A 26,997-nucleotide genomic window follows, 5' to 3' on the forward strand; every position below is an offset into this window, starting at 1 on the left:
TCTACTAGCAGGGGGTTAGTGCTGGACCTGTAGCTCCAGCCCCCCTCTACTGGCAAAGAGATAGTTCTGGACCTGTACTACCCCCCCCCTCAATACTGACAGGGGGGTTGATGCTGGACCTGTATCTCCAGCCCCCCTCTACTGGCAGGGGATTGATTCTGGACCTGTAGCTCCAGCCCCCCTCTAATAGCAGGGGGTTGGTTCTGGACCTGTTGCTCCAGACCCTCTCTACTGGAAGAGGGGTTGGTGCTGGACCTGTTGCTCCAGCCCCCCCCCCCCTCTACTGGCAGGGGTTGGTGCTGGACCTATAGCTCCAGCCCCCCTCTACTGGCAAGGGGTTGGTGCTCGACCTATAGCTCCAGCCCACCTCTACTGGCAGGGGATTGGCGCTGGACCTGTAGTTCCAGCCCCCCCCCCTCTACTGGCAAGGGGTTAGTGCTGGACCTGTAGCTCCAGCCCACCTCTACTGGCAGGGGATTGGCGCTGGACCTGTAGCTACAGCCCCCCTCTACTGGCAGGGGGTTGTTGCTGGACCTGTAGCTCCAGTCACCTCTACTGTCAGGGGGTTGATTCTGGACCTGTAGCTCAGAACCCCCTCTACTGGCAGGGGGTTGGTGCTGGACCTGTAGCGCCAGCCCACCTCAACTGGCAGGAGGTTGATGCTGGACCTATAACTCCAGCCCACCCCCCCCCTCTACTGGCAGGGGGTTGGTGCTGTACCTGTAGATCCAGCCCCCTTTCTACTGGCAAGGGGTTGGTGCTGGACCTGTAGTTCAAGCCCCCTCTACTGGCAGGGGGTTGATTCTGGACCTGTAGCTCCAGCCCCCCCTCTACTGGCAAGGGGTTTGTTCTGGACTTGTAGCTCCACCCCCACCTCTACTTGCAGAGGGTGGTGCTGGACCTGTAGCTCCAGCCCCCCTCTACTGGCAGGGGGGGTTGGTACTGGACCTGTAGCTCTAGCCCAATTCTACTGGCAGAGGGTTGGTTCTGGACCTGTAGCTCCAGCCCCCCTCTACTGGCAGAGGGCTGGTTCTGGACCTGTAGCTCCAGCCCCCCCCCCTCTACTGGCAGGGGGCAGGTGCTGGACTTGTAGCTCCATCCCCCTCTCTACTGGCAGGGGGTTGGTACTGGACCTGTAGCTCCAGCCCCCCTCTAATGGCAGGGGGTTGGTGTTGGACCTGTAGCTCCACCCCCCTCTCCACTGGCAGGGGTTGGTACTGGACCTGTAGCTCCAGCCCACCTCTACTGGCAGGGCATTAGTGTTGGACCTGTAGCTCCAGCCCCCCCCCCCTTCACTGGCACAGGAGTTGGTGCTGGACCTGTAGCTCCAGCCCACCTCTACGAGCAGGAGGTTAGTGCTGGACCTGTAGCTCCAGCCCACCTCTACTGGCAGAGAGATGGTTCTGGACCTGTAGCTCCAGCTACCCCCACTCTATTCTGACAGGGGGGTTGATGCTGGACCTTTATCTCCAGCCCCCCTCTACTGGCAGGGGGTTGATTCTGGACCTGTAGCTCCAGCCCCCCTCTACTAGCAGGGGGTTGGTTCTGGACCTGTCGCTCCAGCCCCTCTCTACTGGCAAGGGGTTTGTTCTGGACTTGTAGCTCCACCCCCACCTCTACTGGCAGAGGGTGGTGCTAGACCTGTAGCTCCAGCCCCCCTCTACTGGCAGGGTGGGTTGGTACTGGACCTGTAGCTCCACCCCCCTATACTGGCATGGGGTTGGTGCTGAACCTGTAGCTCCAGCCCATCTCTACTGGCAGGAAGTTGGTTCTGGACCTGTAGCTCCAGCCCCCCTCTACTGGCAGGGGGGTTGGTACTCGATCTGTAGCTCCAGCCCCCCTCTACTGGCAGGGGGTTGGTACTGGACCTGTAGCTCCAGCTCCCCTCTACTGGAAGGGGGTTGGTGCTGGACCTGTAGCTCCAGCCCCCCCTCTACTGGCAGAGGGTTTGTGCTGGACCTGTAGCTCCATCCACCCCTACCTACTGGCAGGGGGTTGGTGCTGGACCTGTAGCTCCAGCCCCACTCTACTGGCTTCGGGTTGGTGCTGGACCTGTAGCTCCACCCCCCTCTAAACTGGCAGGGAGGGTTGGTGCTGGACCTGAAGCTCCAGCCTACCTTTACTGTCAGGTGGTTGGTGCTGGACCTGTAGCTCCAGCCCCCCTCTACTGGCAGGGAGGGTTGTTGCTGGACCTGTAGCTCTAGCCTACCTTTACTGTCAGGGGGTTGGTGCTGGACCTGTAGCTCCAGCCCCCCTCTACTGGCAAGGGGTTTGTGCTGGACCTGTAGCTCCTTCCCCCCTCTACTGGCAGGGGAGGATGGTACAGGACCTGTAGCTCCACCCCCCTATACTGGCAGAGGGTTGGTGCTGAACCTGTAGCTCCAGCCCATCTCTACTGGCAGGAAGTTGGTTCTGGACCTGTAGCTCCAGCCTCCCTCTAATGGCAGGGGGTTGGTACTGGACCTGTAGCTCCAGCCCACCTCTACTGGCAGGGGGTTGGTGCTGGACCTGTAGCTCCATCCACCCCTACCTACTGGCAGGGGGTTGGTGCTGGACCTGTAGCTCCAGCCCCACTCTACTGGCTTCGGGTTGGTGCTGGACCTGTAGCTCCACCCCACCTCTACTGGCAGGGGGTTGGTGCTGGACCTGTAGCTCCAGCCCTCCTTTACTGGCAGGGGGTTGGTGCTGGACCCGTAGCTCCAGCCCCCCTCTACTGGCAGGGGGTTCGTTGTGGACCTGTAGCTCCAGCCCCCCTCTAATGGCAGGGAGCAGGTTCGGGACCTGTAGCTCCAGCCTACCTTTACTGTCTGGGGGTTGGTGCTGGACCTGTAGCTCCAACCCCCCTCTACTGGCAGGGGGTTGGTTCTGGACCTGTAACTCCAGCCCCCCCTCTACTGGCAGGGGGGTTGGTGCTGGACCTGTAGCTCCAGCCCTTCCTCTACTGGCAGGGGGTTTGGTTCTGGACCTGTAGCTCCAGCCCCCCCTCTACTGGTAGAGGGTTGGGGCTGGACCTGTAGCTCCATCCACCCCCTAAACTAGCAGGGTGTTGGTGCTGAACCTGTATCTTCAGCCTACCTTTACTGTCAGGGGGTTGGTGCTGGACCTGTAGTTCAAGTCCCCTCTACTGGCAGGGGGGATGGTGCTGGACCTGTAGCTCCAGCCCCCTCTACGGGCAGGGGGTTGGTGCTGGAACTGTATCTACAGCCCCCCTCTACTGGCAGTGGGTTGGTGCTGTACCTGTAGCCCCAACCCCTCTACTGGCAGGGGGTTGGTGATGGACCTGTAGCTCCAGCCCACCTATACTGCCTCGGGGTTGGTGCTAGACTTGTAGCTCCAGCCCCCCCTCTACTGGTAGAGGGTTGGGGTTGGTCCTGTAGCTCCATCCACCCCCTATACTGGCAGGGGGTTGGTGCTGAACCTGTATCCTCAGCCTACCTTACTGTCAGGGGGTTGGTGCTGGACCTGTAGCTCGAGCCTCCCTCTACTGGCAGGGGGTTGGAGCTGGACCTGTAGCTCCAGCCCTCTTTCTACTGGGGGTTGGTGCTGGACTTGTAGCTCCACCCCCCATCTACTGGCAGGGGGTTGGTGCTGGACCTGTAGCTCCAGCCCCCCTCTACTGGCATGGGGTTGGTGCTGGACCTTTAGCTCCAGCCCCCCTCTACTGGCAGGAAGTTGGTTCTGGACCTGTAGCTCAAGCCCCCCTTCTACTGACAGGGGGGTTGGTTTTGGACCTGTAGGTCCAGTCCCCCTCTACCTGGCAGGGGGTTGGTGCTGAACCTGTATCTCCAGCCTACCTCTACTGGCAGGGAGTTTTTTCTGGACCAGTAGCTCCAGCCCCCTTCTACTGGCACAGGGGTTGGTGCTAGACCTGTAGCTCCAGCCCCCCTCTACTAGCAGGGGGTTAGTGCTGGACCTGTAGCTCCAGCTACCCCCCCTCTATTCGTAGAGGGGGGTTGATGCTGGACCTGTATCTCCAGCCCCCTCTGTACTGGAAGGGGGTTGGTGCTGGACCTGTAGCTCCACCCCCCTCTCTACTGGGAGGGGGTTGGTGCTGGACTTGTAGCTCCAGCCCCCTCTAATGGCAGGCGGTTGGTGCTGAACTTGTAGCTCCACCCCCTTCTCTACTGGCAGGGGGTTGGTACTGGACCTGTAGCTCCACCGCCCTCTCTACTGGCAGGGGGTTGGTTCTGGACCTGTTGCTCCAGCCCCCCCCCCTCTCTCTACTGGCAGGGGGTTGGAGCTGGACCTGTAGCTCCAGCCCCTCTCTACTGGAAGAAGGGGGGGGGGTTGGTGCTGGACCTGCAGCTCCAGCCCCCCTCACCTGGCAATAGGGTTGGTGCTGGACCTGTAGCTCCAGCCTCCCTCTACTGGCAGGGGGTACGGTGCTTGACCTGTAGCTCCTGCCCCACTCTACTGGCAGGGGGTTGGAGCTGGACTTGTAGCTCCAGCCCCCTTTCTACTGGCAGGGGGTTGGTGCTGGACCTGTAGCTACAGCCCCCCGACTACTGGCAGGGGGTTGGTGCTGCACCTGTAGCTCTAGCCCCCATCTACTGGCAGGGGGTTGGTGCTGGACTTGTAGCTCAACCCCCCTCTCTACTTGCAGGGGGTTGGTCCTGGACCTGTAGCTCCACCTCCCTCTCTACTGGCAGGGGGTTGGTTCTGGACCTGTAGCTCCAGCCCCCCCCCCCCCCCTCTCTCTACTGGCAGGGGGTTGGAGCTGGACTTGTAGCTCAAGTCCCCCTCTACTGGCAGGGGGGTGATTCTGGACCTGTAATCCAGCCCCCCCCCCTCTCTCTACTGGCAGGGGGTTGGAGCTGGATCTGTAGCTCCAGCCCCTCTCTACTGGAAGGGGAGGGGGTTGGTGCTGGACCTGTAGCTCCAGCCCCCCTCACCTGGCAATAGGGTTGGTGCTGGACCTGTAGCTCCAGCCTCCCTCTACTGGCAAGGGGTTGGTGCTGGACCTGTAGCTCCAGCCTCCCGACTACTGGCAGGGGGTTGGTGCTGAACCTGTAGCTCTAGCCACCATCTACTGGCAGGGGGTTGGTGCTGGACTTGTAGCTCCAGCCTCCCTCTAATGGCAGGGGGTTGGTGCTGGACCAGTAGCTCCAGCCCTCCCCCCCCCTCTACTGGCAGGGTGTTGGTTCTGGACCTGTAGCTCCAGTACCTCTTCTCTACTGGCAGGGGGTTGGTGCTGGACCAGTAGCTCCAGCCCCCTCTCTACTGGTAGGGGGGTTGGTTCTGGACCTGTAGCTCCAGCCCCCCCCCCCTCACTCTCTCTACTGGCAGGGGGTTGGAGCTGGACCTGTAGCTCAAGCCCCCTCTACTGGCAGGGGGTTGATTCTGGACCTATAGCTCAAGCCCCCTCTACTGGCAGGGGGTTGATTCTGGACCTGTAGCTCCAGACCCCCTCTACTGGGAGGTGGTTGGTGCTGGACCTGTAGCTCCAGCCCCACCTCTACTGGCAGTGGGTTGGTGCTGGACCTGTTGCTTCAGACCCCCTCTACTGGAACTGGGTTGGTGCTGGACCTGTAGCTCCAGCCCCCCCTCTACTGGCAGTGGGTTGGTGCTGAACCTGTAGCTCCAGCCCCCCCTCTACTGGCAGGGGGTTAGTGCTGGACCTGTAGCTCCAGCCCCCTTCTACTGGCAGGGGGTTGGTGCTGGACCTGTAGCTCCAGCCCATCTCTACTGGCAGGGGGTTGGTGCTGGACCTGTAGCTCTAGCCCACCACTACAGGATGGGGGTTGATGCTGGGCCTGTAGCTCCAGCCCCCCTCAACTGGCAGGGGGTTGGGGCTGGACCTGCAGTTCCAGCTCCCCTCTACTGGCAGGGGGTTGGTCCTGGATCTGTTTCTGCAGACCCCCTTCTACTGGCAGGGGGTTTGTTCTGGACCTGTAGCTCCGGCCTCCCTCTACTGGCAGGGGGTTGGTCCTGGATCTGTTTCTCCAGACCCCCCTCTTCTGGCAGGGGGTTGGTGCTGGACTTGTAGCTCCAGCACCCCTCTACTGGCAGAGGGTTGGTTCTGAACATGTAGGTCTAGCCCCCCCTCTACTGGCAGGGGGTTGGTGCTTGACCTGTAGCTCCAGCCCCCCTCTACTGGCAGGGGGTTGGTGCTGGATCTATTGACCCAGCCCCCCTCTACTGGCAGGGGGTTGGTGCTGGACCTGTAGCTCCAGCCCCCCTCTACTGGCATGGGGTTGGTGCTGGACCTGTAGCTCCAGCCCCCCTCTACTGGCAGGAAGTTGGTTCTGGACCTGTAGCTCAAGCCCCCCTTCTACTGGCAGGGGGTTGGTTTTGGACCTGTAGGTCCAGTCCCCCTCTACCTGGCAGGGGGTTGGTGCTGAACCTGTATCTCCAGCCTACCTCTACTGTCAGGGAGTTTTTTCTGGACCAGTAGCTCCAGCCCCCTTCTACTGGCACAGGGGTTGGTGCTAGACCTGTAGCTCCAGCCCCCCTCTACTAGCAGGGGGTTAGTGCTGGACCTGTAGCTCCAGCTACCCCCCCCCCTCTATACTGACAGGGGGGTTGATGCTGGACCTGTATCTCCAGCCCCCTCTGTACTGGAAAGGGGTTGGTGCTGGACCTGTAGCTCCACCCCCCTCTCTACTGGGAGGGTGTTGGTGCTGGACTTGTAGCTCCAGCCCCCTCTAATGGCAGGCGGTTGGGGCTGAACTTGTAGCTCCACCCCCTTCTCTACTGGCAGGGGGTTGGTACTGGACCTGTAGCTCCACCGCCCTCTCTACTGGCAGGGGGTTGGTTCTGGACCTGTAGCTCCAGCCCCCCCCCCTCTCTCTACTGGCAGGGGGTTGGAGCTGGACCTGTAGCTCCAGCCCCCCACCCTCTCTCTACTGGCAGGGGGTTGGAGCTGGACCTGTAGCTGAAGCCCCCCTCTACTTTCAGGGGGGTGATTCTGGACCTGTAATCCAGCCCCCCCCACCTCTCTCTACTGGCAGGGGGTTGGAGCTGGACCTGTAGCTCAAGCCCCCCTCTACTGGCAGGGGGGTGATTCTGGACCTGTAATCCAGCCCCCCCTCCCCTCTCTCTACTGGCAGGGGGTTGGAGCTGGACCTGTAGCTCCAGCCCCTCTCTACTGGAAGGGGGGGGGGTTGGTGCTGGACCTGTAGCTCCAGCCCCCCTCACCTGGCAATAGGGTTGGTGCTGGACCTGTAGCTCCAGCCTCCCTCTACTGGCAGTGGGTATGGTGCTTGACCTGTAGCTCCTGCCCCTCTGTACTGGCAGGGGGTTGGAGCTGGACTTGTAGCTCCAGCCCCCTTTCTACTGGCAGGGGGTTGGTGCTGGACCTGTTGCTCCAGCCCCCCGACTACTGGCAGGGGGTTGGTGCTGGACCTGTAGCTCTAGCCCCCATCTACTGGCAGGGGGTTGGTGCTGGACTTGTAGCTCCACCCCCGTCTCTACTTGCAGGGGGTTGGTCCTAGACCTGTAGCTCCACCTCCCTCTCTACTGGCAGGGGGTTGGTTCTGGACCTGTAATCCAGCCCCCCCTCTCTACTGGCAGGGGGTTGGAGCTGGACCTGTAGCTCCAGCCCCTCTCTACTGGAAGGGGGGATGGGGGTTGGTGCTGGACCTGTAGCTCCAGCCCCCCTCACCTGGCAATAGGGTTGGTGCTGGACCTGTAGCTTCAGCCTCCCTCTACTGGCAGGGGGTTGGTGCTGGACCTGTAGCTCCAGCCACCCTCTACTGGCAGGGGGTTGGTGCTGGACCTGTAGCTCCAGCCCCCCGACTACTGGCAGGGGGTTGGTGCTGAACCTGTAGCTCTAGCCCCTATCTACTGGCAGGGGGTTGGTGCTGGACTTGTAGCTCCAGCCTCCCTCTAATGGCAGGGGGTTGGTGCTGGACCAGTAGCTCCAGCCCTCCCCCCCTCTACTGGCAGGGGGTTGGTTCTGGACCTGTAGCTCCAGCCCCTCTTCTCTACTGGCAGGGGGTTGGTGCTGGGCCAGTAGCTCCAGCCGCTCTCTACTGGCAGAGGGGTTGGTGCTGGACCTGTAGCTCCAGCCCCCCCCTCTACTGGCAGAGGGGTTTGTGCTGGACCTGTAGCTCCAGCCCACCTCTACTAGCAGAGGGTTGGTTCTGGACATGTAGGTCTAGCTCCCCCTCTACTGGCAGAGGGGTTGGTGCTGGATCTGTAGCTCCAGCCCCCCCCCCCTCTACTGGCTGGGGGTTTGTGCTGGACCTGTAGCTCCAGCCCACTTCTACTGGCAGGGGGTTGGTTCTGGACATGTAACTCCAGCCTCCTTCTACTGGCTGGGGGTTTGTGCTGGACCTGTAGCTCCAGCTTCCCCTCGACTGGCAGGGGGTTGATGCTGGACCTGTAGCTCCAGTCCCCCTCTCTACTGGCTTATACCTGGTTGATACCTGGTTGATAGGGTTCTGGGAGTTCTTCTACTCCCCAAGCCCGGCCCGAGGCCAGGCTCGACTTGTGAGAGTCTGGTCCACCAGGCTGTTGCTTGGAGCGGCCCGCAGGCCCACATACCCACCACAGCCCGGCTGATCCGGAACTTCTCTTAGAAAACCTTCCAGTTTTCTCTTGAAGATGTCCACGGTTGTTCCGGCAATATTTCTTATAGTCGCTGGGAGGACGTTGAACAACCGCGGACCTCTGATGTTTATACAGCGCTCTCTGATTGTGCCTATGGCACCTCTGCTCTTCACTGGTTCAATCTTGCATTTTCTTCCATATCGTTCACTCCAGTACGTTGTTATTTTACTGTGTAGATTTGGGACCTGACCCTCCAGTATTTTCCATGTGTATATTATTTGGTATCTCTCTAGTCTCCTTTCTAGTGAGTACATTTGGAGAGCTTTGAGACGATCCCAATAATTTAGGTGTTTTATCTCGTCTATGCGTGCCGTATATGTTCTATCTGTATTCCCTCAATTTCAGCAATCTCTCCTGCTCTGAAAGGGGAAAGTGAGCACTGAGCAGTACTCAAGACGGGACAACACAAGTGATTTGAAGAGTACAACCATTGTGATGGGATCCCTGGATTTGAAAGTTCTCGTAATCCATCTGATCATTTTTCTGGCTGATGCGATATTTGCTTGGTTATGTTCCCTAAACGTTAGATCGTCGGACATCATTATTCCCAAATCCTTGACATGCTGTTTTTCTACTATGGGAAGATTCGATTGTGTTTTGTACCCTGTATTATGTTTCAGATCCTCATTTTTGCCGTACCTGAGTACCTGAAATTTATCACTGTTAAACATCATGTTATTTTCTGCTGCTCAATCGAAAACTTTGTTAACATCTGCTTGTAGTTTTTCAATGTCTTCAGCAGAGGTAATTTTCATGCTGATTTTTGTGTCATCTGCAAAGGATGACATGAAGCTGTGACATGTATTTTTGTCTATATCAGATATGAGAATAAGGAACAGTAGCGGTGCAAGGACTGTACCTTGAGGTACAGAGCTTTTAACATCGCTTGGACTCAATTTTATCTGATTGACTGTTACTCTTTGTATTCTGTTCGACAGGAAATTGAGTATCCAGCGTCCTACTTTTCCAGTTATTCTCATTGACCTCATTTTGTGAGCTATCACCCCATGGTCACATTCGTCAATCACCTTTGCAAAGTCTGTGTATACAACATCTGCATTTTGCTTTTCTTCTAGGGCTTCTGTGATTTTGTCATAGTGGTTGAGTAACTGTGACAGACAGGATCTTCCCGCTCTAAATCCATGTTGTCCTGGATTGTGCAATTTATTGTTTTCCATAAAACTAGAAATTTGATTCCTAATCACTCTTTCAAACACTTTTATTATGTGTGATGTTAGTGCAACTGGCCTATAATTTTTTGCCAAGGCTTTACTCCCCCCCTTGTGCAACGGAGCTATATCTGCAGATTTAAGTGCTGCTGGTATCTCCCCTGTATCCAGGCTTTCTCTCCATATTACACTGAGTGCTCTCGCTACTGGTACTTTACATTTCTTTATGAATATTGAATTCCATGAGTCAGGGCCAGGAGCTGAGTGCATAGGCATATTGTCAATTTCTCTTTCAAAGTCTTCCGAGTTTGTGGTAATATCCGTTATATTATCTGCAGCTTGAATGTCATTCATAAAGAAGCTGTCTGGGTCATCAACTTTCATGTTGTTTATTGGTGTGCTAAACATAGCCTCATACTGGCCTCTTAGAATTTCACTAATCTCTTTGTTGTCCTCTGTGTACGTACCTTCATTTGTAATTAACGGTCCAATACTGGTCGTGGTTTTGGATTTTGATTTTGCGTATGTGAAAAAATATTTCGGATTTTTCCGTATCTCTTGTATAGCTTTCTGTTCCAATTCCACTTCCTCAGACTTATATGATCGCTTCAACGTTTGTTCTACTTCTTCTATCTCCCTGCTTAGGCTTATTTTCCTTGCTTGTGATAGTTGTGTCTGCCGAAGCATTTCCGTTATTCTTTTCCTTCTCCTGTACAGTCATCTGCATTCTCTTTCTAGAGTGGTCCTCTTTCTGCCCCTCCTCACAGGCACGTGCTTCAAGCAGACCTTGTAAGCTTCAGCTGTCAGTTGAGCTATTCCCTGTGTTGGAGTTTTGTCGCTTAAGACCGTCTCCCATTGAATGGTTGCAAGATCTACATTTATTTTCTCCCAGTCAATCCTCCTATTGTTGAAATTGAATTGATTGAATATTCCTTCTCGCTTGTTGGGTCTCTTAGTTCTACTACCGTTATTTATGCTAGTTCGCTCTTCAATGAGCTTATGGTCTGAGTATGAAGTATAAGGGGGGGGGGGTTAATCTGAGTCAATCCTCCTATTGTTGAAATTGAATTGATTGAATATTCCTTCTCGCATGTTGGGTCTCTTAGATCTACTACCGTAATTTATGCTAGTTCGCACTTCAATGAGCTTATGGTCTGAGTATGAAGGCTGGGGGGTTGGTGCTATAGCTCCAGCCCCCCTCTACTGGCAGGGGGTTGGGGCTGGACCTGCAGCTCCAGCCCCCCTCTACTGGCAGGGGGTTCGGGCTGGACCTGCAGCTCCAGCCCACCTCTACTGGCAGGGGGTTGGTTCTGGACCTGTAGCTCAAGCCCCCCCCCCTCTACTGGCAGGGGGCTGGTTCTGAACCCGTAGCTCCTGCCCACCTCTACTGGCAGGGGGTTGGTGCTGGACCTGTAGCTCCAGCCCCCCCCCCCTCTACTGGCAGGGGGTTGGTTCTGGACCTGTAGCTCCAGCCCCACCTCTACTGGCAGAGGGTGGTGCTGGACCTGTAGATCCATTCCCCCTCTATGGCAGGGGGTTGGTGCTGGACCTGCAGCTCCAGCCCCCCTCTACTGGCAGGGGGTTGGTTCTGGCCCTGTAGCTCCAGCCCCACCTCTACTGGCAGAGGGTGGTGCTGGACCTGTAGATCCATCCCCCCTCTATGGCAGGGGGTTGGTGCTGGACCTGTAGCTCCAGCCCCACCTCTACTGGCAGGGGGTTGGTGCTGGACCTATAGATCCATCCCCCCTCTATAGCAGGGGGTTGGTGCTGGACCTGCAGCTCCAGCCCCCCTCTACTGGCAGGGGGTTGGTGCTGGACCTGTAGCTCCAGTCCCCCTCTACTGGCAGGGAGTTGGTTCTGGACCTGTAGCTCCAGCCCCCCGCTACTGGCAAGGGGTTTGATGCTGGACCAGTAGCTCCAGTCCTCTACTGGCAGGGGGGGTTGGTGCTGGACCTGTAGCTCAAGCGCCCCCCCCTCTACCGGCAGGGGGTTGGTGCTGGACCTGTAGCTCCAGCCCACCTCTACTGGCAGGGGGTTGGTGCTGGACCTGTAGCTCCAGCCCACCTCTACTGGCAGGGGGTTGGTGCTGGACCTGTAGCTCCAGCCCCCCCCCCCCCACTCTACTGGCAGGGGGTTGGTGCTGGACCTGTAGCTCCAGCCCCACTCTACTGGCAGGGGGCTGGTGCTGGACCTGTAGCTCCAGCCCCACTTTACTGGCAGGGGGTTGGTGCTGGACCTGTAGCTCCAGCCCCCCCCCCATCTACTGGCAGGGGGTTGGTGCTGGACCTGTAGCTCCAGCCCCCTTCTACTGGCAGGAGGTTGGTGCTGGACCTGTAGCTCCAGCCCCACCTCTACTGGCAGGGGGTTGGTGCTGGACCTATAGATCCATCCCCCCTCTATAGCAGGGGGTTGGTGCTGGACCTGCAGCTCCAGCCCCCCTCTACTGGCAGGGGGTTGGTGCTGGACCTGTAGCTCCAGTCCCCCTCTACTGGCAGGGAGTTGGTTCTGGACCTGTAGCTCCAGCCCCCCGCTACTGGCAAGGGGTTTGATGCTGGACCAGTAGCTCCAGTCCTCTACTGGCAGGGGGGGTTGGTGCTGGACCTGTAGCTCAAGCGCCCCCCCCTCTACCGGCAGGGGGTTGGTGCTGGACCTGTAGCTCCAGCCCACCTCTACTGGCAGGGGGTTGGTGCTGGACCTGTAGCTCCAGCCCACCTCTACTGGCAGGGGGTTGGTGCTGGACCTGTAGCTCCAGCCCCCCCCCCCACTCTACTGGCAGGGGGTTGGTGCTGGACCTGTAGCTCCAGCCCCACTCTACTGGCAGGGGGCTGGTGCTGGACCTGTAGCTCCAGCCCCACTTTACTGGCAGGGGGTTGGTGCTGGACCTGTAGCTCCAGCCCCCCCCCCCCCCATCTACTGGCAGGGGGTTGGTGCTGGACCTGTAGCTCCAGCCCCCTTCTACTGGCAGGAGGTTGGTGCTGGACCTGTAGCTCCAGCCCCCCTCTACTGGCAGGGGGGGGGTTGGTGCTGGACCTGTAGCTCCCACCCCCCCTGTACTTTTTTTTCTACCACAGACGTGGCCACACATTTACAATGCTAACCAGCATATATACATTTTCTTCTGTCCTCCATGGACAGGGTTCGAGAAGTGTTAAACATACAGTTCAAGGGTTTATTGAACACTCAACCACAGAAGGTGATTCGGTGCTTTTAAAATGCTAAGCTAACCTACATACGTAAACACATAGATACACAGATTTACGTATGTCCTACATAAAGTGTTAGATGTGTCTTTTACATAGTGTCATTAATGTACATTCACAAAGGTGAAATGTAATTCTGATCAGCTTCCATATATACTTTATACCCATACATATACATATACACACACACACATATACATACATATATACACACACACATGCATTCACATACATTTGTCTCATTTATTCTGACAGGGTGAGGTAGCTGATAAAGAAACTAGTGTGCAATTAAGCACTTAATCACTGAAGGTGATGAAGGTGCTTTTACAAGCTCAGGTTATATAGTTACATCATATATATACATTGTATGATTGATATATTACATGGTCAATCTTGGATACAAGTCTAATATATCATCAAGTGTTCCAGTACTCATATAGTAACTACAGAGTTCAGCATACCTTAGCCCAGGAGGGCGAAAGTCAGTCAGTATGGGACATTCTACAATATAATGTTCAAGAGTGCATGTTTTCTCTTTCACAAAGTTGACACATTGTGTACTCGACATTTGGGTTTTGAGAAAGCTGCCAGATACGTCTATATCCCAGGCGTATTCTGGCCACTATAACATCACATTGCCGGGTTCTTGTTCTATTAGTCCCATATGTGAATGTCTCCTCACGATATCTATCATAATATTTAATGCTACAACTTTCAGGTCTTTGAGAATTTGTTAGGTCGGTGAGATTTTCATTAGATATTTGTTTAAGTATTCTCTTTGTCACTGCTAATGAAACACCCATATCAATTTCTACCACTGGTTTTCTGCAGGCTGACTTAGCAAGCATATCAACAGTGTCATGCCTTGAGATGCCAACATGTGATGGTATCCATAGGAATTTAATCTCAAATCTGTTTTCTTTGGCAGCTAAAACATTCATTCGAATATCACGGACTATTTTCTGGGTGTCACTACTATGTGCGTTCAATGCCAGGAGTGCACTCTGCGAGTCACAGTATATAAGTCCACTGCCTTTGTCTTTTAAAAATTCAGTGGCAAGGTATATGCCTGCAAGTTCGGTTTGAGTTGTACTTGCCCAGTCATTGACGCGCTTCATTGCTGTATGTACGAGAGAAGATTGTTCAAATATGTTACATGCACATTCGGTACATCGTCCACCTTCTTCTACAGAGCCGTCGGTATAGCACTGATAAACATCGTTACCCATACTCTGAGTACTTTCAGTGATGCTTTTCAGTGTTAACTGTTTTAATAATGTAGTGTGCACACTTTCTTTCTTGGGCGCATTTACAAAATCAACTGATAGATCCCAGTTATCCCATGGAGTAATTGGTTGATTAATCATTAGTCGAGTTGGAGACATATTTAATATTTTGATGGAGTTGGCTACCTTGTAGAACCAATATACATAATCAGATTTCGTTCTTCTTCTATAGACCTCAGGTGAGTGCAGCATATTAGAAAGTTTAGCTTGAAACTTCATGTGTTGTCTAGATCTACTCAATGCCTTCATGCCGAAAACTGTGCTAATAGACAAAATTCTCTCACTTATGGTAGGTAATTTTAACTCTGCTCTCATGTTAACTATTCTCGTGGACTTTGGAGCCCCAAGGATGAGACGCATAGCTTCATTTTGTAAGGTTTCAAGAGATTTCAGCTCTTTGTCAGTATACAGTGGGAGATGTAGAGCATTGTAGTCAATCACAGAGCGTATAAATGATACATAAAACATTCTAGCAAGTCTCACGTTAAGTCCATGATTGACACCAACAAGGACCCGCAAGGGCTTTAATCTCTCTCCCAAAGTCTCCTCTTGAGAGAAGAAAGGTACCCAGGGTCGTTAATGGGGACACCAAGTGTGGGAACCGACCTGTGAGATTTATATTTATTTAATTTATATGAATTTATATTTACGTTAATTTATATACTTCGATAGCAATTTGTATAATGATAAGTGGACTGTATTTCTGCAATAATCTCAATCTCACAAATCGATCCTCTACACATTAGGGGGGGTTATATTAATTAAATATATATGCAGCCAATCAAACTACAGTATTAACTACATACATTGAAAAGGTTCCTTATCTTATAGTACAGCAGGTTAGTCCACCAGGTATAACTAGGGTGTAGACACCAAATTATCCTCTTTGAGGTAGCTTCCATCACCCAGTAACTGGTGCACAAAGTCTTCCTCGTCTTGACCTGTCAAAAGGGTGCTAGCTGTAAAGCCAGGTTCTATATATGACAAGCTATATCAGAGAAAACACTATACATGGAACAATGAAGACCTGGCTTAATTACCTTTAGTATGAGGCGATTTCGTGATCTAACCGAATCACCCTACCCAATGACATTAATGGCCACTAATGATAGATATACGGGTTTCGGAAAGACACTTAACTTGAATTTGTTGACAGCGTGTGATAATGGTACACCTTTGGTTTCCATAACACTTCGTCCAAGTAAAATTAACAGGAGCCGAATTTGCTCCCTGCGCCTCTGGTCTAGTATCAACAATGGCAATGTCTAACACTCCATACTATTGACGTTACTGGCCGACATTGTCCAGATATGATAGGAGCCGAATTTGCTCCACACGTCTCGGAGGTGACACAACAATGGCTGCCCCTCCTTCCTCACTGACGCCTGGCTTACATTGTCCACATTTCAGAAAGTGATAGAAGGGTCACATTTACTCTACTTTAATATTGATAATTAAGTTAATTTATATAAGATGTTTTATGATGGTAAAGTCCAAAGACTAATGTATTTAAGAATAATTCCCAGCAGAATAGCTGGTGAATTATAATAGTATGTGGTGATGATATCCCGTTTTCTTTAGACGGTAATTCCACTACAAGTTACGTTTTCTATGGGTAACTTGTTTACACAACACAGCTATTATCTGTCTGTATGATATTATTATGTGGTGTCGGATTTTCCGACACCAAGGTATCTGTAAGACTCGCAGTTCTCAAGTGCTCGCCCATCTATATGATAATTGGCTGGTGGAATACCACATGGAATGAGGGCACGAGTTTTCTGTACAGAGATAAGGAGGCCACATTCCTCAGCTCTAGTAGCAAAAGCGTCGAGCAGAACTTGCATTCTAGGCTCGGTGGCAGCCTGTAAACATATATCATCAGCATAACAAATGACAGTGTCTTCATTATTAGTTGGAAGGTCTTTAATAAGGTTATGCATCAAAACGTTGAACAACAAGGGACTGAGGACCCCTCCTTGTGGAGTTCCCAGTTCAAAGTGTTTGCTCTCTGTACTTTTAACATCATTAAACAAAACATATGCTGTTCGATTAGACAAATAACCCTTTATCCATTTCAGTAATTTTCCTTGCATTCCCAGCTCGGCAAGCTGTTCCAGTATGATTTCTCTGTTTGCTGTATCAAAAGCTGCTGCTAGGTCGATGAAGACTGTTTGAGGGGAAGCTTCAATATGTGCGAAGTACTCAGCAAAACAGTGTTGTGTACTGAGCCCAGGCATAAATCCAAACAGTTGAGGTGACAGGTGCCCCTGTATACGATACATGAGTCGGTTAAGAACAATACGTTCAAGCACTTTACAAACACATGATGTTAGAGATATGGGTCTATAATTATCTGAGTGTGGTTTGGGGATGGGAACAATGACACTCTTTGTCCAAGCATCAGGTAATACTCCTTCACGTAAACTCATTCTGTACAACACTAATAGTGGATTACCTGGTACGTGTGAGACTAATCTCAGTAGACTGTAAGTAATACCATCCTCTCCCGGAGCAGTTGATTTTCCCATCTTTAGTGCATGATTTAATTCCCATTCAGTTACATCATTAAGGTCCAACACGGCGATAGCTGTACAGGCAAGATTGATGGTTCGTTGTCTGTTGGGGCGTGTGTCATCAAGTTTGTGCTGTAAGTTAATTGGGAGTGAGTCGTAGCTCGATGTTAGTGCCCATTGATCAAGGAGGATGTTTGCTTGTTCTAGTGGGCTGTGGTGCAGCGGTTTGGTTGGGCTGCTTCTAGAGATTTATCGTATCTTTTCCCAAACTTCAACAAGTGTTATTTGCTCATTTATACTTTGTAGGAACTCTTCCTAATGTTTATTACGTATAACGTTGCTCATGTCTCTCACCTCTCTATTTGCAACTAGAAATGCATGCAAGTCACCTTGTGCTTTGGTTCGTTTGTACGTATCTCCAAATTGCTTTACTCGTTCATGTTCTTTAACAAATACGGGGACAAGGACCCACTTGGGTGGTGGTAGGTGCCCCCCTTGTACTGGCAGGGGGTTGGTGCTGGACCTGTAGCTCCTGCCCCCCTCTACTGGCAGGGGGTTGGTGCTGGACCTGTAGCTCCACCTCCCCTCTACTGGCAGGGGGTTGGTGCTGGACCTGTAGCTCCAGCCCCCCTCTACTGGCAGGGGGTTGTGCTGTACCTGTAGCTCCAGCCCCTCTCTACTGACAGGGGGTTGGTGCTGGACCTGTAGCTCTAGCCCCCCTCTACTGGCAGGGGGTTGGTGCTGGACCAGTAGCTCCTGCCCCCTCTACTGACAGGGGGTTGGTGCTGGACCTGTAGTTCCAGCCCCCCTCTACTGGCAGGGGGTTGGTGCTGGACCAGTAGCTCCAGCCCCCCTCTACTGGCAGGGGTTGGTGCTGGACCAGTAGCTCCAGCGCCCCTCTACTGGTAGGGGGTTGGTGCTGGACCTGTAGCTCCAGCCTCCCCCCCCTCTACTGGCAGGGGGTTGGTGCTGGACCAGTAGCTCCTGCCCCCTCTACTGACAGGGGGTTGGTGCTGGACCTGTAGCTCCAGCCCCCCTCTACTGGCAGGGGATTGGTGCTGGACCTGTAGCTCCAGTCCCCCATGTACTGGCTGACTCTCTGCGCCTTTGTGAGGGAGTCAGGATCCCGGGTTCACCAGAGGATCACAGGTTTAATCACCATGCAGGACAGAAATGGTTCAAATGTTTCCTTTCACCATGTTGCCTCTGTTCACCAACCAGTAAATATTTATCCAGGAGTTAGGCAACTATTGTGCATTGTATGTTAAGGAAAGTCAGTAGTTGACCTTGGGGAACCTCGATAAACCTAAGAACAGGCTTCTGCAACTCAATATCTTGTGATATGACCTATGAGAGGAAATCAGAAACTTACTGTTAATTGCTTCTGGTGGATCTGTCCAGTGATTTCCTGAACTTTATTCATGATGCTGGAGGCTGAGTCTCCCAGGTGTACGGGGTCAGCTGTGGCACCTGTCTCTGTGGTCGTCATCTCCAGGGCCTCCCTGGTGGTCTCCTGCACCTGTCATTACCAACACAAACATTAATGGTGGAGGCTGAGTCTCCCAGGTGTACGGGGTCAGCTGTGGCACCTGTCTCTGTGGTCATCATCTCCAGGGCCTCCCTGATGGTCTCCTGCACCTGTCATTACCAACACAAACATTAATGGTGGAGGCTGAGTCTCCCAGGTGTACAGGGTCAGCTGTGGCACCTGTCTCTGTGGTCGTCATCTCCAGGGCCTCCCTGATGGTCTCCTGCACCTGTCATTACCAACACAAACATTAGTGGTGGAACCCGGACCATAATGAAGCATCAGGCTCTGAGTAAAGTAACTGGACTATAATGAAGCATCAGGCTGTGAGTAAAGTAACTGGACTATAATGAAGCATCAGGCTCTGAGTAAAGTAACTGGACTATAATGAACCATCAGGCTCTGAGTAATGTAACTGGACTACAATGAAGCATCAGGCTCTGAGTAAAGTAACTGGACTATAATGAAGCATCAGGCTCTGAGTAAAGTAACTGGACTATAATGAAGCATCAGGCTCTGAGTAAAGTAACTGGACTATAATGAAGCATCAGGCTCTGAGTAAAGTAACTGGACTATAATGAAGCATCAGGCTCTGAGTAAAGTAACTGGTCTATAATGAAGCATCAGGCTCTGAGTAAAGTAACTGCACTAAATTGAAGCATCAGACTGAGTAAAGTAATTTGACAATATAAGTAATGTTTCTCTACAATGACCACAGTGTAGAGAAACACCAAGATGACAGTTGACTTTATTAATAAAAATGTTTCAGGTGTTAGAGCAAAAAGTTTCCTATCTATAAAGTCAACTCTCATCTTGATGTGTCTCCATGTCAAAAGTGTTTATATAGAGGCAATACTACACTCAGTTGGGTGAGAACAATGTGACCTTCAGCAACGTACCTTCACTGAGGTGTGGACAGTCTTGACATCTGGGAAGAGTTCCTGGCACTTCCTGAGCCAATTTTCTACCTCCATGTTGCATTGGTCAACTTCATTGATGGTCATGAATACTTCCTGTGCTGTGTTGACTGTGTCGAGGTTCCCCACCATGACCTGCAGCTGAGTCTTCCCTTCCTCTCCTTGTGTTGTCATATCCACCACACTGGTATCCTCCAGTTCCAAGAGCTTCATTGCTGACTTATTCTGCTCCACCAGAGCATAGAGTCTGTCCTGGAGCTGGAGGTGGTGAGTCTTCCAGTCCCCCAGCTGCCCCCGGTACTCCCCCAGCTGGGACAGTACCTCTTCACAGCTAGTAATGAGGCTGCTGATGGTGCTCTTCTGCTCCTCCACCAGGGAATGTAACTTCTTGCTGATTCCTCTTACAGGAGCTTTAATGGGTTTTGCTAGTAACGTTTTCTCTGGTACAACCTCGATACCTTTTAGTTTTCTGATAAGGGCCTCCATACCATAATTAATTGGGAACTGAGTAGCAGCTGTGGCAGCGTGCTGGGCACGGCAGCTGGGGCAGGTCAGCTGACCATTCTTGATACCATTGTCAATACACTGGGAGCAGAATGTGTGTCCGCAAGGCAGTGTGCGAGGCCGTAGCTGATTGGCATCATAATTGTTAAAACACACTGAACATTCCTCTGGGTTGTTATCCTGTGGAAAAAAATATTTGGTTAAGCTAGAAGAATTTATAACAAAAAGCAATATTACAGTATTGTACTGTATTTACCAATACAAATTACATAATATTTACATTATTTCTTTGTACAGAGGAGCCTCGGTGTTTGCACTGCTAATAATTCGCACTTTTCGGTATTCAGACGCTGTGTTCATGTTCGGTATTCGTCTGTTTGCTCGGCATTCAGATGTAAACACGCGTCCCTGATGCATCAGTTTCACCATAGCTGTTGTTCAGTGCACAACCTACTACACTTTTCTCTTGGATATTTTTCATATTCTTATTGTAAATAAGTCACCATGACACCTATGAAAGTTTGTGATATGAGCCTAGCAAAAAGAAAAATGGTTAGAATCACGATACAGATGAAGAAAGAACTCACAGCTAAATATGAGAGTGGTACCCGAGTGTCAGCTCTTGTTACAGAGTTTGTTATGCCTAACTCTAGTTCTCTATTAAAAGAAATGTGTGCAAAATGAGGGAAAGTGCAAACCTTTTCTTGAAATTATCACCTTGACAAACTGTGTTACAAATCTGTTGAATGACAGTGCTATGGCTAACTTTAAAAACATTTTAATGCACAGGCAAAAACAATCATTCTTGGACAAGTTTCTTGTAAGGAAAACATTCAGTGAGTGTAATGAGGGAAACAGAAAAAGACAGAAAAGAGAAAGAACATCAGAAGCACAACTTCCAGAAGTTTTAATGTTAGGGAACTCCCCTACCAAAGAACATTTCTCTTCCTCTGCCTCACTAGTTTCCACATATGCCATCAACTCTCCGAAGTACAGGTAAAGTGTAGTGTGTTAGCATTTATTCCATTTAATTATTGTATAACTATACAGTATTTATTTTTGTGGTTTGAAACTGATTAATCCAATATACATTATTCCTTACTAGCTGTACTTGGCCACACGTTGTTGTGGCTCAACAACGCATGTGTGTTGTTGAGCCACAGCAACCTTCCCTGTCTCCCAGTCCTCCCCACCATTCCCCGGTCCCCTCATCCTTCCAACCATTCCTCACTCCCGCGTCCCCTCGTCCCCAACCATTCCCCACTCCACCATCCCTTCGGCCTCCTAACCATCTCTCACTCCCCCATCAACTCATCCGCCCGACAATTCCCCCCCCCCCCGTCCCCTCATCCTCTTCACCATCACCCACTTTCCCTGTCCCCTTGTGCTCCCCACCATTCTCCATTCCCCGGTCCCCATGTCACCATCCCCAACTCCCCCATCCCCTCATCCTTCCCATCATTACCCCCTCCCCTGTCCCCCCTCACCATCCCCCCCCCACTCCCGTCCCCTCGTCCTCCCCACCATTCCCTACTCCCTCATCCGATACATTCCCAAATGATCTGATGTTCCCGTTAGAAAATTGGGAACATCAAATGATCTGATGTTCCCATCACTGAAATATAAGAAAAACAGTTAAAAAACAAAACAAAATGAAAAAACAAAACAAAAACAATCTATACTCACAAAATTTACGGTATGATAAAAACACAGCTCAATTCCAATGCCAAGTCACACAAAATAATTAATGTAGACACTCGATTATCCGGGATTCGAATATCCGGAAAACACCCTTATACGGTCAAAATCGTGACCGGATAAAGTTATCTCAATATCCGGCCAAAATGTCCATAGGAGCCGGAAAATCAGGTGTTTGTCCGGATAAAAATCTGGGCCGGTTAACTTGCTGCCGATGTTGCAATATCTGGACAGTCAGCCAGACAAGGAGTGAATTGTCCGGATATGAAAGCCAGGCAGAGGGCCGTACCGTATTAATCCCGTACGGCTGTGGCTCGAGGCGCATGGTGTAGGAGAGGGTGGGGTGGGTGGGTTGTATCGGGAGAGAGGGGAGCGTTGGGAGGGATAACCTGGGGGGATAAGGGGGATGTGGAGCGGCCTATACACTACGGTACAGTAATTACCATTAATTTTAGAACAATTCATCATAGCCAAAAACAAAAGAAATACTAGAATACTAAATATTTTTTCCAGTGTTCTGACATCAATTTTCGTGTTACGTCTTCCATTTTGGTATCAAATTGTGCGCAATCTAAAGGCGCATATTTTAAAACTAGTCCCATAATAATAAAACAATAAATAAACTTTAACAAATATTTTAACTTTTGGACACTTTTTAACACTCATCACCACAAAATTATTTATATCTTTCCAGTGTTCTGACATAAATTTTCATGTTACGTCTTTCATTTTGGCATCAAATTGTGTGCAATCTAAAGGCGCTCATTTTGAAACCACACCCAGATTGATCAGTTAAAATTTTAATTTTTAACAAATATTTTAATGGATGATTTCAGACCGTGTCATCCGAGACGGCCCAGGAGAAAAACGGATGTCACTGGAAAGCGACATCGAAGCGTGAGTGTTATTAATTCACTCACCAACACAGGTTAGTGACAACTGTTATGAGCCACCAGTCCCTTATAATATCCACCTTACCCAGTATGAGAGTTATAGTATTTCATACTTATACCATGTTTGGACTGCCTTATAACCCATTAATATGCAATACAGCATGTGTAGTTAGGTAGGTAGTACTAAATTTATAAGTGTTTCAGGCTCTCCAGACAACAGTATTAACAAAAACTCCATGATTTGCTCATCATCAGCTCTACTGAACTGCCTGAAGAACAAGAAGGTCAAAACTGTTCAAGTGTAGCCCATCAACTGATTAGATCAGAGATAAACTTTAATGATACTATTAAATCTATCAGAATAGATAAAAACAATCACCACAGCACCAGGCAGATGCTCACTAAACTAGCTTATCCCAATGAGAAGTAAGACCTCATTCAATCAACTACAAATATAAAACCAATCTTTATAATAATGAGTGCCTTACCAAGCAGCGTTGATCCTCCTCTACAGACGGCATCATATTATATTAATGAGTGCCTTACCAAGCAGCGTTGATCCTCCTCTACAGACTGCATCATATTATATTAATGAGTGCCTTACCAAGCAGCGTTGATCCTCCTCTACAGACAGCATCATATTATATTAATGAGTGCCTTACCAAGCAGCGTTGATCCTCCTCTACAGACAACATCATATTATATTAATGAGTGCCTTACCAAGCACCGTTGATCCTCCTCTACAGACTGCATCATATTATATTAATGAGTGTCTTACCAAGCAGTGTTGATCCTCCTCTACAGACTGCATCATATTATATTAATGAGTGCCTTACCAAGCAGCGTTGATTCTCCTCTACAGACAGCATCATATTATATTAATGAGTGCCTTACCAAGCAGCGTTGATTCTCCTCTACAGACAGCATCATATTATATTAATGAGTGCCTTACCAAGCAGCGTTGATCCTCCTCTACAGACTGCATCATATTATATTAATGAGTGCCTTACCAAGCAGCGTTGATCCTCCTCTACAGACAGCATCATATTATATTAATGAGTGCCTTACCAAGCAGCGTTGATCCTCCTCTACAGACAGCATCATATTATATTAATGAGTGCCTTACCAAGCAGCGTTGATTCTCCTCTACAGACAGCATCATATTATATTAATGAGTGCCTTACCAAGCAGCGTTGATTCTCCTCTACAGACAGCATCATATTATATTAATGAGTGCCTTACCAAGCAGCGTTGATCCTCCTCTACAGACAGCATCATATTATATTAATGAGTGCCTTACCAAGCAGCGTTGATTCTCCTCTACAGACAGCATCATATTATATTAATGAGTGCCTTACCAAGCAGCGTTGATTCTCCTCTACAGACAGCATCATATTATATTAATGAGTGTCTTACCAAGCAGTGTTGATCCTCCTCTACAGACTGCATCATATTATATTAATGAGTGCCTTACCAAGCAGCGTTGATTCTCCTCTACAGACAGCATCATATTATATTAATGAGTGCCTTACCAAGCAGCGTTGATTCTCCTCTACAGACAGCATCATATTATATTAATGAGTGCCTTACCAAGCAGCGTTGATCCTCCTCTACAGACTGCATCATATTATATTAATGAGTGCCTTACCAAGCAGCGTTGATCCTCCTCTACAGACTGCATCATATTATATTAATGAGTGCCTTACCAAGCAGCGTTGATCCTCCTCTACAGACTGCATCATATTATATTAATGAGTGCCTTACCAAGCAGCGTTGATTCTCCTCTACAGACAGCATCATATTATATTAATGAGTGCCTTACCAAGCAGCGTGGATCCTCCTCTACAGACAGCATCATATTATATTAATGAGACCCTTACCAAGCAGCGTTGATCCTCCTCTACAGACAGCATCATATTATATTTATGAGTGCCTTACCAAGCAGCGTTGATCCTCCTCTACAGACAGCATCATATTATATTAATGAGTGCCTTACCAAGCAGCGTTGATCCTCCTCTACAGACTGCATCATATTATATTAATGAGTGTCTTACCAAGCAGTGTTGATCCTCCTCTACAGACTGCATCATATTATATTAATGAGTGCCTTACCAAGCAGCGTTGATTCTCCTCTACAGACAGCATCATATTATATTAATGAGTGCCTTACCAAGCAGCGTTGATTCTCCTCTACAGACAGCATCATATTATATTAATGAGTGCCTTACCAAGCAGCGTTGATCCTCCTCTACAGACAGCATCATATTATATTAATGAGTGCCTTACCAAGCAGCGTTGATTCTCCTCTACAGACAGCATCATATTATATTAATGAGTGCCTTACCAAGCAGCGTTGATCCTCCTCTACAGACTGCATCATATTATATTAATGAGTGCCTTACCAAGCAGCGTTGATCCTCCTCTACAGACAGCATCATATTATATTAATGAGTGCCTTACCAAGCAGCGTTGATCCTCCTCTACAGACAGCATCATATTATATTAATGAGTGCCTTACCAAGCAGCGTTGATCCTCCTCTACAGACTGCATCATATTATATTAATGAGTGCCTTACCAAGCAGCGTTGATTCTCCTCTACAGACAGCATCATATTATATTAATGAGTGCCTTACCAAGCAGCGTGGATCCTCCTCTACAGACAGCATCATATTATATTAATGAGTCCCTTACCAAGCAGCGTTGATCCTCCTCTACAGACAGCATCATATTATATTAATGAGTGCCTTACCAAGCAGCGTTGATCCTCCTCTACAGACTGCATCATATTATATTAATGAGTGCCTTACCAAGCAGCGTTGATTCTCCTCTACAGACTGCATCATATTATATTAATGAGTGCCTTACCAAGCAGCGTTGATCCTCCTCTACAGACTGCATCATATTATATTAATGAGTGTCTTACCAAGCAGCGTTGATCCTCCTCTACAGACTGCATCATATTCACAAACAAAACCCAAATCTTATCAAGCAGTGCTACACCAGGAATGGAACAATCATTGCTAAGAAAGAAGAGGCAAAAGACATGAAATAAAAAGTGTCCAACAATTACTGGCTTTCTTTGTTGATTGTGATGTAACTGGAAGTCAGTGAACTTCCAATGTCATTGTTGAGAGTAACACATGAGTGACCAAGCCTTACTGAGAGTAACACATGAGTGACCAATCCTTACTGAGAGTAACACATGAGTGACCAAGCCTTACTGAGAGTAACACATGAGTGACCAAGCCTTACTGAGAGTAACACATGAGTGACCAAGCCTTACTGAGAGTAACACATGAGTGACCAAGCCTTACTGAGAGTAACACATGAGTGACCAAGCCTTACTGACAGTAACACATGAGTGACCAAGCCTTACCAAGCCATATGCCCTAACCATATTTAAATTTTGATTTATAATTGTATATAAGTTACTAAATATTTCTTTATTATATTATTGGCTTCAATTATATGTAATTTACCCTCTTATAACTTTACTACAAATACTTAAATTTTATAGAATGTATAATTCTTTTAATGCTTAATTTATCTAGTTATCAGGTTCTTAGCTTAACGTATTGACAACTTATCCATTTGTCTGTCACTACTAAGAATTCAATTTCCCAAAATGTAATAAACCTTGAACTCTTAATTTGTCAAATTATCTGAATCTTTAATTCATTACTTTGTGAATTAAAAATTAATAATTTAATTTCTCACTTATATATCTGCCCATTAATATTAGCTACTAGTCTTGTTTGTTGTCTAATATTCCAGTATTGTTAATGGATTCTTAAGCTTTAAGTACATCAGTGTTTCCAGCCCATATGTGTTTGTTTCTATTGCATACCCTTATCCAACTTGTCTTATTACCATATGATATTACTGTATTACAATCTTAAGAGATTACTGAATTTTTAATTTGATTAATTATATGTATACTATTTTATTAACTATTATGAATCTGAATCCATTTATTTGTTCATAATTTTAATTATTTGTTTAATTAACACTTTGTTCTCCTCTCTCCTTTTTTTCGCCTGTTTATGTCGCATATCCTTGCCCAGTTTGTATTATTACCATATGATATTAATTATTACAATATTAATTTAAGTCTTATCTTGGCTAATTATTTGTATTCCAGTTGAATGATGGTGTTGACCTTGGCCGGCATGACAGGGCTGGTGAGAGCTGTGTACTGTACACACACTCTACATCGTCCACTTCAATATCCATATTCACTAGTATCAGACACCTGTGATAGGTCTTGGTCCAGATTTGTGTTATCAATATCACTGGCATGGTTATCTTCCAGCAATATGCCCTGTATTTCACCATCAGAGTGTTTTCTCAACAACACAGCTGGCTGGGGACTGGGAGCTTGATGTCTGACATGGTTGTTACCTTGAAAAGGAGCCTGCCCACTACCGGCTAAGTGGCAAGCTAGTAATTTTTTTCAAGCTGACAGACGCTCACTGGAGGCCCTCAAGCCTCCATCTTGTACCCAAGCTTTGAATTCTATAATACACCTACGATTGCCTTAACCAGCTCTGCCCCCAAATATGGCAAACCCCTGGTGCGCAGAAAATAAATTGTTCGCAAAATTTTTTGTGCTTCTAATAATGTTAAATAACCTTCCATGATCATATATATTTTGAAATAAATACGAAATTGTACTTACTTTGGCCGCCGTGTGGTTCAGAAAATCGCATGTGATGTCATGGTTTGGTGGTCG

General features: G+C 49.3%; 1 protein-coding gene across 4 annotated transcripts in view; it reads right to left on the bottom strand.

Moving 5' to 3' along the window:
• LOC138372376 (tripartite motif-containing protein 5-like) overlaps positions 1–26,997 on the bottom strand; it is a 60,341-nt gene that overhangs the window by 18,177 nt on the left and 15,167 nt on the right. For 2 of the 4 annotated variants that reach the window (XM_069337676.1, XM_069337675.1), the window contains exons 3-4: positions 19,152–19,853; positions 18,097–18,243 (exon numbers count right to left, since the gene is read on the bottom strand). In XM_069337676.1, the coding sequence (XP_069193777.1) occupies positions 18,097–18,243; positions 19,152–19,853 (849 nt within the window). Of the gene's footprint in view, positions 1–15,014; positions 15,150–18,096; positions 18,244–19,151; positions 19,854–19,953; positions 20,208–26,997 lie in introns of all 4 variants that reach the window. The other 2 variants (XM_069337677.1, XM_069337674.1) reach the window with 2 other exon arrangements.

Source organism: Procambarus clarkii, chromosome 38, assembly GCF_040958095.1.
Source record: "Procambarus clarkii isolate CNS0578487 chromosome 38, FALCON_Pclarkii_2.0, whole genome shotgun sequence".
Classification (NCBI taxonomy): Eukaryota; Metazoa; Arthropoda; class Malacostraca; order Decapoda; family Cambaridae; genus Procambarus; species Procambarus clarkii.